The sequence below is a fragment of the Argiope bruennichi genome, chromosome 1, assembly GCF_947563725.1.
Source record: "Argiope bruennichi chromosome 1, qqArgBrue1.1, whole genome shotgun sequence".
Taxonomy (NCBI): domain Eukaryota; kingdom Metazoa; phylum Arthropoda; class Arachnida; order Araneae; family Araneidae; genus Argiope; species Argiope bruennichi.
In genome coordinates, this window is record NC_079151.1 from 41,233,122 (window position 1) to 41,248,814 (window position 15,693).

The 15,693-nt window shown below is 27.5% G+C and overlaps 1 protein-coding gene across 1 annotated transcript in view; it reads left to right on the plus strand.

The window, feature by feature from the left end:
- Window positions 1-573: 573 nt before the first annotated feature.
- The window catches only part of LOC129966636 (guanylate cyclase 32E-like), a 332,599-nt gene continuing 317,479 nt past the window's right edge, over window positions 574-15,693 (plus strand). Inside the window, exon 1 of the mRNA XM_056081138.1 lies at window positions 574-1,462. Within this exon, the coding sequence (XP_055937113.1) occupies window positions 1,067-1,462 (396 nt within the window). The 5' untranslated portion in view covers window positions 574-1,066. The remainder of the gene's footprint in view (window positions 1,463-15,693) is intronic.

Consider the following 15,693-nt stretch of genomic DNA (forward strand, 5'->3'; position numbering starts at 1 on the left):
GGCCACAGAAATCTCGCACTCTGTCGTGAAATTTCGTCTGCTATGCTCACTGACTGATTTCTCTTCCGCAGTTGCAACTGAGGAACACGTTGTTACTGAAGATGAAACCACGCGTTTAAAACTTTATTTAAAGTATTCAAAAAAATTGCTAAATAACTATGACGAAATATTTAGGTTTTATTAAGGATCTAAACTTCTTAATTTGATTGTTTAATTTTTTTTAAAAAATTTAAATTTGCAAGTGAAACTCTAGTTTCAATTTGAAAAAAATGCAATATTTTCAAAATGTACTTTTGTGAGTACAATAATTTGATATGGTGCATTTGAACTTTGAAATTCTAAGTCTTATAAAGTGGATCTGTGATTTTTTTTTCCCGAAAGTTTGCAATTATTTGGGAACTATGATTGAAATATGAATCTATTATTGTAAAAATGCACTAAAATAATTAAGCTTAACATTAAATATTGAATTATCAAAAATATCGGGAGTATTTCTTTAACAATATTTTTTTATACAATACTTGTAAAAAAAATAGGTTGTGTTTGTCAACTTAGATGCGAAACTACAGAAAAATAAGATCACGTTTTGTTTTGGATTCTAAGATAAAAATATATTGATTTTAATAAGTTTCCTTTGCGTAAAGACATTTTTCTTAAAATATAGATTGCATTGAATATTTTCTAATGTCTGTAAAATACAGTTTACAGCTATTTTTGTAAACCAAAATATCCTCGGACATTTTTTTACAAGATAAAGTAATCCGTAGGGTAACATAATGGAAATATTTGGAGCATTTTCTGAGTGACGAAATCATGTAGATTTATTTTCAATATTTCTAAGAAAAGTGCGATTCTAGGGCCTTGATTTACCATATAAATGCTCTGAAAACAAATTATGATGAGTTGCAGAAATGAAAAAAAATAGGCAATTATATGCTTTCCCAGATATGACTTAAAATATCTGAGTTAAATGATTTCCATATATTGAAAATAAATGCTTTGGGTTTATATGTCTTGTAGATATAATGTTTGATATTCACCAGTTACAGAAATTAAAAAGTTCGTGATGCATTTCTGTTCATCAACTATTACTTTGATTCATATATGCATAACTTTATGCATATTTGGAATAATTCCAAACATTGTAAAAGCTAAGAACTTTACTATGGGGTATTTGACAGGATCGCAACGTAGGCCAGGTAACAAAGGATATCCTAGGCCTGGCTTAACAATTTCTGGTGCCATAAGTCTCGCTGTTGAAGAAATCAACAAATACCATCCACTTCGTGACAACCACACCTTGACTTTTACTGTTGCCGAGACTTACGGTGAGGAATCTGAAAGCATATATCAAACTGCAGTGTTATGGACTGAAGGTGCATCTGTGTACATTGGACCACAAGAGACGTGCGTGCATGAAGCAAGGATGGCAGCCAGCTTTGACTTGCCTATGATTTCTTATGTAAGTTTGTTAATTTCATATTTAGTATTTCTATTGTTTTTACATATTAGCCAAATTCGAGTAAAAAAAAGTATGCAGAAATTTTTTTCAAGATATATTAATTTCAAATTCACAATAACAATCGTTTTCTATTGTTATGGTTTATTATGTTTCTTTTTAATGCTAAAATCTTTGCATATTTTATTTAGTTTGATTTTAATCATTCATACATCCCAAAGTTGTCTAGAACTTCCTTTTTTAAAGAATGCATGATTTTTATGATGTGAAAAGAATTATTTAGCAATTATTTTTTGCTTGCATCTATTATTAAAGTTTATCCATTATATTAAGCATTTTCTTGTTCGATGAAAAATTCATTTACCTATTTTTTAAGGGTTTTATGTGCATTGATTTCCAGTTTAAGTTTTAATTTGTAGAATGCTAGTTTTATATGTAATATCAGATGACATTTTGATTTTTCGAATATGATGCATTGATGCAAATTATAATTTAACAACTTTTTTTGCTTGCATCTAATATTAAAGTTTATTCATCGTATTAAGTAATTTTTTCATCCGAAGAAAAATTTATCTACTTTTTTAAATGGTTTTATGTGCATCAATTTCATTTCAAATTAAATTTTAGCACACAGAACGCAAGTTTTATGTATAATATCAGATGATATTTTATATTTTTTCGAATATGATACATTGATATGACAACACTTTCTGTTTTTGTTTGCACCTAATTTTAAAGTTTATCCATCTTGTTAAGAAATTTTTTCATGAGATGAAAAATTTGTCTACCTACTAATTTTTAAGTGTTTTATTTGCATTACTCGATTTCAAGCTTAAATCTTAACTCGTCAAATACTTGTTTTTCGCTATAAACATCAGATGTCATTTTGCGATTTCTCATATATGTTGTGTTGATTTGATAGTTTTACAACATGTGAATTGAAATTTTTATATCTAGTTATGACTTTTAAGGAATTGTTTAATATTAATATAAGTTTAAGCAAGCAAAGCGGGTCTACAGAACTAATTTATGAAAATTTTTATTTTAAATGTGAAATTAATTTTTCTTATTAAATCATTTGATTTTTTATAGTAATATTAAAAATAAATCTTTTGAATATTTATTAAATTTTCAAATAATTTAAATATGTGAACTCTGTGGGTACTCGAAAAGGAAAATCGATCTCCAAAAATGTACAACAAACATTTTTAATGAATCCTGATATTTATTTTAAATAATGTACTACTATTTCGAGTAATAAATAATGAAGTGATGAAAGATTCATCGACATTTTCTGAACTCAGTTAGTAGCTTCTCTTTTAACTAAAGATTATAAAATATCGCTATTATAATAATTTGGTTAAGTATTTCAGCTATTTCAATAGCGTTATCAAAGCATATAAAGCAGGTCAAATTGTGATAACATAACACATAAACCGACTATTAACCAAATATTTTATAAAGACTTGGCTTCATATACCACTGAATCAAAATTTATGTATATATTTTCAGAACTTATATTCTGATTGAGTTCTTAATTCCTAGAAATTCCACTGTTTATCCTCTTTTTCTTAATTTTCTCTATACTGAATAGTAGCACATAATTTTCTTTGGAAATTCAATTTATTTATCCATTTATGTTTAAGAAAAAAGTTAAGCGCTTTTAAACAAGGTATTTACTTAGATAAGAATTTGAACAAACTATTTACTTAGATAAGAATTTGAACAAACTATTTCCTTAGATAAGAATTTGAACAAACTATTTACTTAGATAAGAATTATTTTCTGAAATATTTAATATTTCTAACGTTTTATTCATACATCTTAAATTTTCGCTTCAATAAATAGTATATTAAATCGAGCTTTATCTATGAATATGTATGGAAATTTCTATTCCATATTCAGATTAATATATTGTATAACAATTTATTAGAAAATAAATTTTCAAATGATTTCTGTGTAACCAAGTTTATTCAAAATCCTTTTTGAAATATTTCTTTAGAAAATTGATTAAATCATTTATTATTATGTTTATATTATATGTTATTTTGCATTATTATTTTAAAATCTGCATATATTTATCGGCAAACATTTACTTTATAATTTATTATCCTATTGACGATTGTATTAAGATAATTTAATACATTAAGCAAGGCGACTGAATTATCTAAACAAAAAACGCTACTATTTTTAAAGTATAAAATTACTCAACTAATATAACAAAGAAAAAGTTCAAGAGAGCGAATCTAAAAGTCAAACACATATTTGCCGATCCTAAGTACTTGCCATCAGATTTATTGAGTGTACCGATTGCACAGTAAACCTTCCTGTCAATGTAAACATAATTTAAATGCAGAACCTACTGTGGTTTCAAATAAGTATTCAATTTGCCCTATACATCCCTTTATATATATATCGTGTCTCGAATAGAATGCACCGGAAGATTAACATGTTCGTAGGTCACGGTATTTAAGATTGATGCTTTAGCGTGGAGGTAGCCTTGATTTAGTTTTAATTGAATTCCTCTCTGAAATAAGAGTGCTATTTTGGTGCATACCTCTTAATTTTGAATCCTGGTCAGATGAAAAGGATGATGCCAGAAACGTAGTCGCTGTCTGTATTCTGTTATACCACACTAGATAGTGAAAATTTAGTCCCGATAGATAGACCCTCCAACTGCTTATCCCGCGATTTCTGCGGGTTGGATGTCTGTCTATTTTCTGTTGCATCGCGCGTTTTTCGTGGTTTAGTGGGTTTATCTTTTATTATTGCAGATTGTTTTTTTTTATATTATACTTTTATTATACTTAGCATACAATAACTATAAGCTTCATTAAAAAATGAACTTATTTGTAAAGGTCGCATCTAAATAGTGATTTTAGCAAATTACGCAGTCAGAGGGTTAATATGAATCAGATCCGCTTAGTCCAAAGATTTTGGGTGGAATTGGTTTTGGGACGCTTAACATCCCAAAGAAAAGCCAATCACCAGGCCATCACGGAGCTAAACAAAACTAAATCTTACCAATAATTTTTCTTAGCGGCAAAGAATATTAAAGAAAGCTTGAAGAACAATTTAATATTACCGGAAAGAAACAGATCCCCACGGATTTATAAGATATTTGATATCGCCTATTCCATGATTTTAGAGTGAATAAATTTTACTGCTATATTCTCGGTTGTCCCTATTATGTAATCAGTTATGTTTACTCCAATATTTAATTAAACTTATTTTTGTTCTTCAAGCAAACAGGTGTTTGAGTACAAATCTTTTGGGAATTCAGCAACATAATAATCGTTTTATATTTGACTCTCTTCTCATTTCTAAAGCTTCAGAGTAACATCAAATGTCTCATTATAAATAAAACAATACTGGATGAAACAATGCTTTCAATTTCAGAAATAATATATTTTTATCTTAGCCATTCCATGTTGGATATGCGCTAAAATAAATCCCTGTAGTTTTACGGATCGTGGTCAAAATAAGCATGATTAATTTTACATTTCTCATCCAATAAAATAAATTACTTGCACGATGTCATTTGGAATATTTTGGAATCTCGGGTCATCTACCATATACTTACCTATTTTTACTCATCTAATATACAGATAAATACTATATCCTAAGTTGTATATAAACTATTTAAATTTGTAAATAAATGAAATAAAAATTTACCAATTGGTAAATGAAAAATCACGTTTGTTTCCTTAATCTCATTCTGTTGAATTCAAGAGAAAAAACTCAAGTTTATGGCTTTTATAAAATATTTTTTAACCAGTTTATTACTGAAATATGCGATGTCAAATTTTAGGAACCAGGAGTTAATAGATAATACTTTACTTATGATTATTATATACGAATTCCACGATCTCAATAATAGTAAAATATCGACTTGCAGCCAGAAGACTTTCAGTTCTAGAGCCTGTTCACTGAAAAATCCGCCATGTACGTGGAATTAAGGAATTTTAAATCTAATATCGTTACTTAACTGCATTTCCTGAGTGTGGGAAATTAATTGATGTCAAAGAATGTGGGAATGTCGAAGAATTGATAAGATCCAGTTGGCGCCCTCGTTATCTGACGGTGATTTAAAATTATCCACCATTTATTATCCTTAAGTTGTTTCAAAACGAAAATAGACGAAACTAAGAATCTGATGAATCTCTTTTCTTTTATAGCATCATATTTCTCGCTATTTGGAAATTAAGTTACAAATTATGCATGTAGTATAGTTATTTTCCGAGCTATTTAAGCATGCCCATATGATTGTCTTTTAATTGCAACTTTGATTTAATTACATGCTAGAATTTGAAAAATAGTATAATTCGATTCTCGTGTCAGACTAATCATTACACGAGGAAGAGTTCATCAACCCTGATTTATATTAATAATCTATATTTTAATAATTCTTTGTGTAATTAATAAATTAGTATGTAATCATTTTTATAAAAAAAATTGAAATAGAAAAAAAAACTTTTATTTCTAAATTTCAACAAATGCCTACAAACAACAAATGCCTATTTCAACAAATTTATCCAAATTGCCTTTTGGTGATGAATATCCAAAGGATGGATTTCAAATGAAGCAAATAATTCCACTAAAATGGATCATCCTTTCAATAGGACGATTGAACCGTTGTCTGCTGTCATCGCGCAATTCCTAGAGAATAAATCGCATCCTTTGACTGCATTTTCACCCAATTTTACATATTCCAAGAATTCATGCTTTGGGAAATCGCTGTCTTCGAAATAATTTTGTTGGAGGCAATTTTGCATATTTCGGTATCATTTTTCTGTAATTGGTATTCATCAATATCCGATTTAAATGTTTTTTTTTTATCATATAATACTTTTATTTATTGCAAAATTATATAAATTTATAGATAATATATTTGAAAAGAAATTTAAGTCAATGAGGATAATATATTTCTATTTTATACGTGCATATGGATGTCATTATATTTTTATTGCTAGACAAATTGCCTTGTGGTATTTATCAAAAAATGAACATATGAGTAATATTACTACTGTACAGTTGAATAATTTTGTATTATATACATTTCACAATATAATAAATTATTTTTTTATCTTTTTGGCTGCATTGTAGTTCAAAACTTATGCAAATGTTGAGATTCGATTTCAGAGTCATGGTGGCCTATGATAAGGTCTCGGCTGTAGAACCGAAGGGTTTAAGATTCGTGACCTGATTCCAAAGAAGAACCGTCGTATAAGCGACCTGGTGCATATTAAATCCATCAGGACCAAATGAATTCTCGTGGTGTGGTGTGAAAGTTTATAGAATGGGTGCCATAGATGGTGTAGTCCTCGTCATCTGACCGCGTTTTCCCAAAATAGCCTTAGTGTTTCTTTAAAAACGGGACTTTAATATAATTAAACCAAACTAAACGAAATTCGATACCATGTAAATCGATGTATGAACGGAATGCCAATATCAAAAGTTCTCTTGTTGTTATAAATTAGCTACATGATTCTACGTCATATTTGATAACTATTTAATAAACCGTAAATTAAGCCAGCAAAGAGTTTCTGGAATCAGCTGCAGAACACTGTAAAATAATTTTTTTTTAGTTGATGAGCAAATTAAGTGGAATAATAATTTTATAACTTAAGATTCTGAGATGAATTTCTAGTTCACTCTTTTGTATTTTTTTTAAGTGCAAGTGTCAAAAAAGATTTTTTTTCCAAATCCGAGCATATATATTTACTGAAAATGCCTCCCTTTATAAACTGCAGGAATATAGATAGTGTCTATTGATTTTATGTTTATTTGAAGTTCCGCCATGCTGAAAGATTTCTTTCACTCTTATTTGCAAGAATTTTCTTTATTGTCATCGCTGAATATTTTATGTGTAGTATAGAAATCATTTGGAAATTGTGTTCAATAAGGTTGCTTAAATAAATAATCTTTATAAAAAGACTTAAAATTTTTATTAAAAAAATCATTTAGACTTATAAAACCCAAATTATTTTTTTTGAAAAAATCAACTTAATATTTGAATAGTAGTTTAAGATCTAAATTGGGTGCTGTTTTTACTAAGAGAGCAACAATGTATCGAATTACTTTTCCGTTTATTCAGTTCCTTACGCATAAGCTAAAATCGATGAAAAAAAAATCTTTTTAATTCCTAAAAGAAAGAAGAAAAAAAAACTTCTGTACGTTAATTACTAACATCGTTAGAAATTATTCTATTGCAAACTGGAAGTACACAACACAGTCCGCGAAATATAATAAAATGAACAATTCGAATTGGAATTCTGGAAATTACATCCTTATCTTCTGTATTCTCTGCTTGAGTGATATTTGTACTGATTGCTAACAATATTGGGTCTCTTCACTTCAGTTGGAAAGATTATGTTATTAATGGTGCATGGAGGTAATTATACGAAATCATGATTAATTATTACTCCTTTGTGAATTTCTGCTGTAAGATAAGTTCTTAAATTGAATAAATTAACTCTATTATGACTTAATTAAATTTGTATAAAAATCCGTGTTGGCGTTATTTAATAAAAAAGTAAATTTGAAGAGAAAAGAGCATACAATGGGAAATCATTATTAGCATATTTTGTTATTTTAATTAATACATTTATTTAGGAATAAGGTTTTAAAATATATTCTACGTTTTTAATAAAATAAATAACAATTGATTTTACACTTATTTTAAGTTATTTGTGCAGTGCAAAGAATATAACGACGGATTATAAAGCCTATATATATAATATAGAAAAACGTCAATTTCATGCTTTCAACAAAATTGAACTTTGGGATAGTTTGTAACAAGCTTAATCTAGACATACTCTATCTACTTATTCATAATCGCCTTATTAAGTGTTAGCATTTACAAAACCAAAGACATTTTTGAAAGCAAACATTTTTGATAAAAATACTGAAAAACATTAGGTAGAATCTTTAAATATTTTAACCCTTTATTTACCGAGAGTACTTTAAAGTACAGTTTAAATCCGACTGATATCTACACAATATGACTTTTTTTTTTTCGAAGGGTATTTGAAAGAACACGAAGAATATTTTCCCAATAAAAAGCAGTAAATATCCTCTAAGAAAATAACATTGAAAATATTTTATGATTAATTAAATTATTTTAATTAATAAAAGTTTTTTCTTCCTGCGTTTATTCTGTGCCAAAACCTAACTACTAGTTCAAAAATAAATTAGAAAAATGGATCGTAAAATAGTTTAGTAAATAGAGGGTTAAAATATTCTGAAGGCTATTAATGGGAAAATCTGGAAATTGAAGAAAAGTCTATTACATCATGAGTATCGTCATGCTCAAAAAAATTAAAATTCTGAATATATTCAGTTCCAAAATTCGAAAATTAGATATCGAAGGAAGACACAGGAAGATGTCGATTATTTCAAACAAAAGGACAATTTACTATTTTTCTGGGAAAATTTTCATATGCTGAAATTTAAAGAACACACTGTCATTTTAGTTGCTGGAAAATCCTTGTAATTTAAATCCCAGTAGACAAAAAGTAAATAGATCTATAAACGTTTGTCCCTCATGTAACGCATTAAGTTGTATTAAATGACAAAGATATTTTATCTAGACCATTGTCAAATCAGCTAGATGAATTGGTTTTGCTGTGGAATTCATCGAGAATCAGAAATAGTAAAAGGCGCCCACAGCATAATAGTTTTTCGACCTTAATTATGAGTAATTTATTACATGCAGATGGCGTTCTGATTGGAAATAATTTTTTTCGTCGCTTCAAAATATTACATTTAAAAATGACATAAACGCGCAAATATTTTTTTTTCATTGGCACCCCGTTAGACTAATCCCGTTACATCAATATCTCCTTTGCCACTTCTCGTTATATCACTGTCCTTAATGCAGATTCAGCATGAGGGTACTTCATTGAAGAATCTTTTCAGTAAAATAACAATTTGAAAGTATATTGTAAAAAAGTATCATTTATATCAAATGCCTTTGTTTTTTCTCCCAATATCGCCATATTTTAGCCCATTAAATTATTTTCTTTAGATTTCACAAAAATGTATGTGAAAAATAACTATGAAAGAGTTGAACTGATAAACCATATTACTTTAGCAGCTAAATGAACTATTGTTCATAAAAAGCAAGAAGAATTTATTTTGTTCTTTCGATATTTCAAATGGACGAAGTCATTTCGAGGAAACATTACAATAAAATGACTTTTATTTCAAATTTATAAAACTGTTTAATGCAGTCGTATTTTGAAAAATTTCATAATGAAATATTTAATTCCATGATGTTTATTTCATAATGTTATATTTACTTAAAAAATTCTTCTTTAATCTTATTTTGCTCATGAAACTACCCATTATCTTCCAAAACATATTTTTTCAAACGTTGGTAATTGATTTCTGAAATAAGTTTATTTCAGTTAATTTTTAATATTTTAACAATTATTTAGTCTTTTCAATTATTAGTATTAATTTTAATCATAAAACATTAAACCTTGTTTATCTCATGTTCTTTTTACGGGAGTGAAGAGTTCTAATAAATATTATAGGGAGAATGTATAGAAATTATATTTTCTTTTTCTTCTTTTTAAGAACATAATTCATAATTCTTCACTTCATTTAAAGTTTTTTGCAAATTATGCCTGTTAGTAGAAGCGTAGGGCCTTAAAAATCAGTTGATACCTATGTATCTTAAAATTGATTGTGTACCTTAAATTTGTGTGCTATTTTTTTCTATGTGCCTCTTATCATTTCCTTTTATTATTTAAATGATCATTACTGTCCTAAACCTCGCGTAAACAATGTGTTTATCCTTTCATATATGCACCGCAGAATCTGAAAACTTTTTTGAAATATATCTAACATATCGCGTGATCTTTAGAGATTTATACTTGTGTGAGAGATAGTTTTCCATCTCTGAGCTATGTAATTTAAGAATTTCTTGTTCCTAAAAGAGTGCTAGACATTTAATTGGATTTCTAGTTTTACATTACAGAAATATTTTAAATTAGTTTAAATTTCTTCGGTTTGCTTTTACAAAAATGTAGTTTCTCGCTAATTACTAGGAATCTCTTTTTTTTACTTTTAGTTGTCCGAAAGAAAATTTAAAATTATATACCTGCATGAAACTACTACAAATTATTAGTTACACTCGATATATTCGAAAATAAACATTTGTTTTCGTACTAAATATTCAGTTTCGCTTGTTTTTATGTTTTATTCTCATATAAGCACTAACAATTCAATAAATAGATATTTCTTTTCATTAAAATATTTTTTTAAAAAACTTCAGCTATTTAATTTTTCTAGAATTTTTATTTCCAATTTCCCAAAAATCCAATAATAAAAAAATATATATATATAATAAAATAAATTAATTTAAGAAAGGCCAATGAATAATCATAGAAATAACATCAAAAACATTTTTTAAAATTAAATATGAGTTCTATAAATTTTTATTGCAATTTATTTGATTTCGAATTTGTATTGTTGTTATTCCTAAACAATATTTCCCACCACAAAGCAAAAGAAATCTTAATATGAATTAGTAAAATTATTATTATAATTATCATAAAACTAAATAAAAATTCGAATTGTTAAACTTGGCGATATTAAATAATTTTTAATCGATTCGGTGATTAACCCTCCAAGCGGCAACCCCGGAAAAAGACGGAATCTTTTCTCCCTTCAAAACGGCGGACCCGTCTATAGACGGAAACAAAAACTCCCTTAAAACTGTCACTGCCCGTATTTTTACGGATTCCAGTTTTTCCCTACCCCCAATCCCAAGCTGTGAGATAATGAGAAGGAAATGTGAGATAAGGAAAAGTGAATCGTTATCAGTGGACGATATGATTGATGACGTGTTGCTCGCGCCCTTTTAAGCATTTTAAAATCTCGCTTACGTTCTGAGGCGTTACTTTTGAGATTTTGATAATAATTACGTATCCAAAATGAAATTTAAATAACGAGAATAAAATTGAACGTATGAAAATATATACCTGGAATGAATACATACATAAACGTATTATTATTAATAATTTAAAACATAAGATTTTAAAGCTTTCTAGCATAAGAAAATAGTTAATGTAAAAAATAAATAAAAAAATATAATATTAAAATTTGACAAGTTTCTTTTTTATAGCTTGCTTTCATTTAAGGATTTTAGAATTGACATTGCTTATGCATCTTATTTTTGAAAATAAGACACTAAACTTATTTACAGAATTTACTTAACGAACGAAACTTTTTAACTTTTAATGAATTATTTTTTTTTTAGTATTCATTAATAAGTGTATTTCAAAACGGGGAGATATATAGAACCAATATATTAAAGTGCGATTTTTCGGAAAGATTAGTATTCGTTACATTAAATCCTTATTTTTATAACGTAATAAACTATATATGAAAATTAAATATTTGTTTCATTCTTTAAACCTTATAGAATTTCACACTCTTTGACGAATTCGAACAAAAATGTAAGCATTGTAGAGATATAAGTTTCATTGTTTTTATATTTTTCCTCTGGTTTTTAATAATATTTTCAAAGTTAATATAAGCGCAGTTTTTAAAGGTTCTATTTTTTGTATCGAAATATTAATCTTATTTCACTGTACAATCTTATATATACATCGCACGATTCTGTTTATATGAAACTGGTTTATATTGACATTTTTACTCTTAATGCTGAGTAATTTAATCTACGAATTTTAATCCACTTGAAAGTGAGTGAATGTGTGAGTTAAATGTGAGAATTAATAATTTTAAAATTGTTGCCATTATTTTAACTCCTTGATCTAATTTTATCTCATATGTTAGGATTTAAAATTTTTTTAATGCGTACAACTGGCATTTAGATTATTTTCTTCTCCTGTTTGGTCAGTTCGAGTTCACTGGATGTGATTTTTAACAAACAAGACGGGATATGATCTTTGTTTTATTTTGTTTTTGATCACGAGAGTAAAAAAAATTCGGAAACACCCACTTCCATGTAATTTGAAATACTTTATTCTTAATAAGCTTTAGCCTCACATTTTCATTTTTTAAAAACATAACTAGTTTGAACAAGGGTGTCAGACATGAAGGTCGCTTGCAAATATTTCTATTAAAGTAGCGAATATCTCTAATTATAATGAATATGAATGTTCGTATTGGCGATCTCCAGATCAAACTGTTTGACTTAGAGCGAACACACTTCGCCATTAAATAATTAGAAAACTGTTAATGTTCACCTCGAGAGGAAATTTTCAAAATTTTAATCAAAAATTATTTAAATTTTTACCATTTATCAGCGATAAAATACGAAATTATTCTAATATAATTTATACAATGTGTTATTTATACATTTGAATGTATCACCAAGAAAATTCATTCTTTGAAGTAAAATTAAGATCTTGAACTTTTAGTGTCTTATTTATTGAGATGCTAATTATGGAGCATTCTCTTCAGCCACATGGTTTATTTGTATTTCAGTAAAGAAATTTTTACCCCTTTGCTTTTAGCTTAGATCTTTTTAACCTTTTAACTAAATCATCATCAATGGGTAAAAGGCCGGAATGAAATATAAGGGTAACAATGAAAACGTTTAGTTTCAATTCAAAAATAAAATATATTTTTAAAATATGCTAAAATATTTTGAATTTAATTAAAAGTAGGAAAAAAATTGAATTCACAATTAATGTACAACTTATTTTTCTACTGTGATATTTTCGAATGAACTTTAAAATTTTAATAATTTTTATTAACCCTTTAAAGGGCCTTTTTTTCCTAGTCATGTTGGAGTAAAATGTTTTTAAAATTAAGATTGGCCTAGGAAAAGTAATTCATTCAACTTATTAGATCAATTTAATCTGATTTATTAATTAATTTTTCCAATTAATAACTAAGAAATAAATCAAGACACTTCATTTTATTTGAGATAAACAATTGAAACCTCTAACCTACAATTGAAACCTTATTGAAAAATTCGTAAGAATTTATGCCAACTTACATAACTTTATTCAAAAATTGTTGAATTTGGTGATGAGCATACTTCCCTTGTCTCTTGAAAGGGTTAATTAAAATCTTAAAGAAATGATTCCCACTGTCCAAAGTATGTAGGTGCAGATTTTGGTAATTCTATTTCAAACTGTCTGGTCTGAAAAGTACCAATACAACCAGACAAATAATGACACATACACTTGTCCATCTTTATTATTAACTTAGACGAATGTTTGTGCGTGGCGTCTATTAGAGCTTCCATATATATCTTAATGGAATATGCATCTTAGAAAATAAAAATGTGTAAAATGATTTTTTTTCTGAAATTTTTTAAAAATTATGAATTAAAAATAAAATGAGATTTTGAAGTGTATTCCATCATAACTTTCAATATTATTACAGAATAAGAAGGAATTTTTGGAAATTTTTATTGAATAAGAGATATGAGAAATCATCTGAGTCATTTCAAAAATTAAAAAGAAATATTCAGTATATACATAAAACTTTATTGCTGAATGATTCTATTCCCTGTATTTAGAAATTTAATAAGACTGATTGGTTTCAACAAAACAGGTTTTGCATTAATTGAAGTTTATTCACTCCCGTTTTAAATTAAGGAATTACTGTCAAGGAGCTGACAGAAAATTCAAAAAATCTGCAATGCAGTATGGTACAATGAGTCTGCAATAGTATGAATTATATGACTATCAAAATTTGAAATTTCAAGATGTTTTGCTGAAGAAAACATTTAATTAAAAATTTTATATTGGCTAGTAACCTCGACGTAACACATGTGCTGACCACCGAAAGCAATAAATAATGTAAAAGTAATAAGTAAAAAAGATCAATGCAATTGTATTTGCAAAGCTTTTAAATTCAGATTTTTCTTTTTAATGATTCGTTTACCCCACGGTTTGTCGTTATCCGATTGCAAAATAGTAAAAGCTTTGATTCTAACCCGAAAAACTTAAAACTGAGATTTTTCAAAAATTGTAATTTATTTTAAAACAGTACTTAATATTCTGTAGAAACTTGATTTGAAGGTATTCAAAAAATTCCAGTTGCAAATGGTTAATTATGAGTCTAAATAATCTGTATTATTTGAGTCATTTTTCCAGGCCAAATTTGTATCATGAATATTACAAAGAAATAATTTGACAATTATTTTTATTTGTTGCAGTCATAAGGCGCATTGACCAGTTATTTCAGCATTACTGAATAACTGGCCAATTAGCTTTGCCAATTAAATATTGTAAAGTATATTTAATTATAAAATTTTAATCATGCAGATAAATACTGAAAATCGATATATTTGAAAGTGAAACATTGCATGAAATTCCCTAATTACACAATTATTTTTTTTGAATACTGAAGAAACAAAGTTATAACGTAGTGTTACTTATCGCAATTAATGTTTTAAACACGCATTTTAAAATATTAAAATAAATTGGCAATGCGCTGAAAGGGTTTTTTTAGAAAATTAATTCACTTGCAGGTAATGTCGAGAAATAATTTCACAGTACTACGGAATAAAATAATTTGCGAAACATATTGCAATGAAAAAAATATTAGACGAGGACTTTCAATTTATAAATAAATTGGCAATGCGCTGAAAGGGTTTTTTTAAAAAATTAAATCACTTGCAGGTAATGTCGAGAAATAATTTCACAGTACTACGGAATAAAATAATTTGCGAAACATATTGCAATGAAAAAAATATTAGACGAGGACTTTCAATTTATAAAAACTAGACTAGTATCAAAATAAACATGATAATAACTTATTCCTAACATAAATTTTATGTATTGTTTTATAAAATAATCGAAAAACCTCTAAAAAAACCAATCACATTTTTGCATTTTCAATCGATGTTATTGTCAATCTCTTCCTAAGCACTGAAAGAAAAATGCTCTTAGAAATCGAAAGACTACGATAAGAAACACCAGCTACTCACAACATGAAATTTGCTAATCACTTCCCACCTGCAGCGCTGAACTGACCGCAAATGGGGAAAGCAATCCTTTTGACCAAACCGCGACATTTTTAAGGTTGAACCTGTTATTCCGGCGTGCCGCTTTCGGTAAGGATAGCAATCTGAAAGCCGCCGCCAGGAGGGTTAAAAACGATTTATCTATAAACTACCTATTCCACAATGAAGGCCTTTTGAACATTTTTTCTTTGTATTTTGAAGGAAAATGATTTAATAATATCTATCCTTGGTGCCCGTATTTCCTCACAATTATAAAAATGCATGTGTTTCTTAT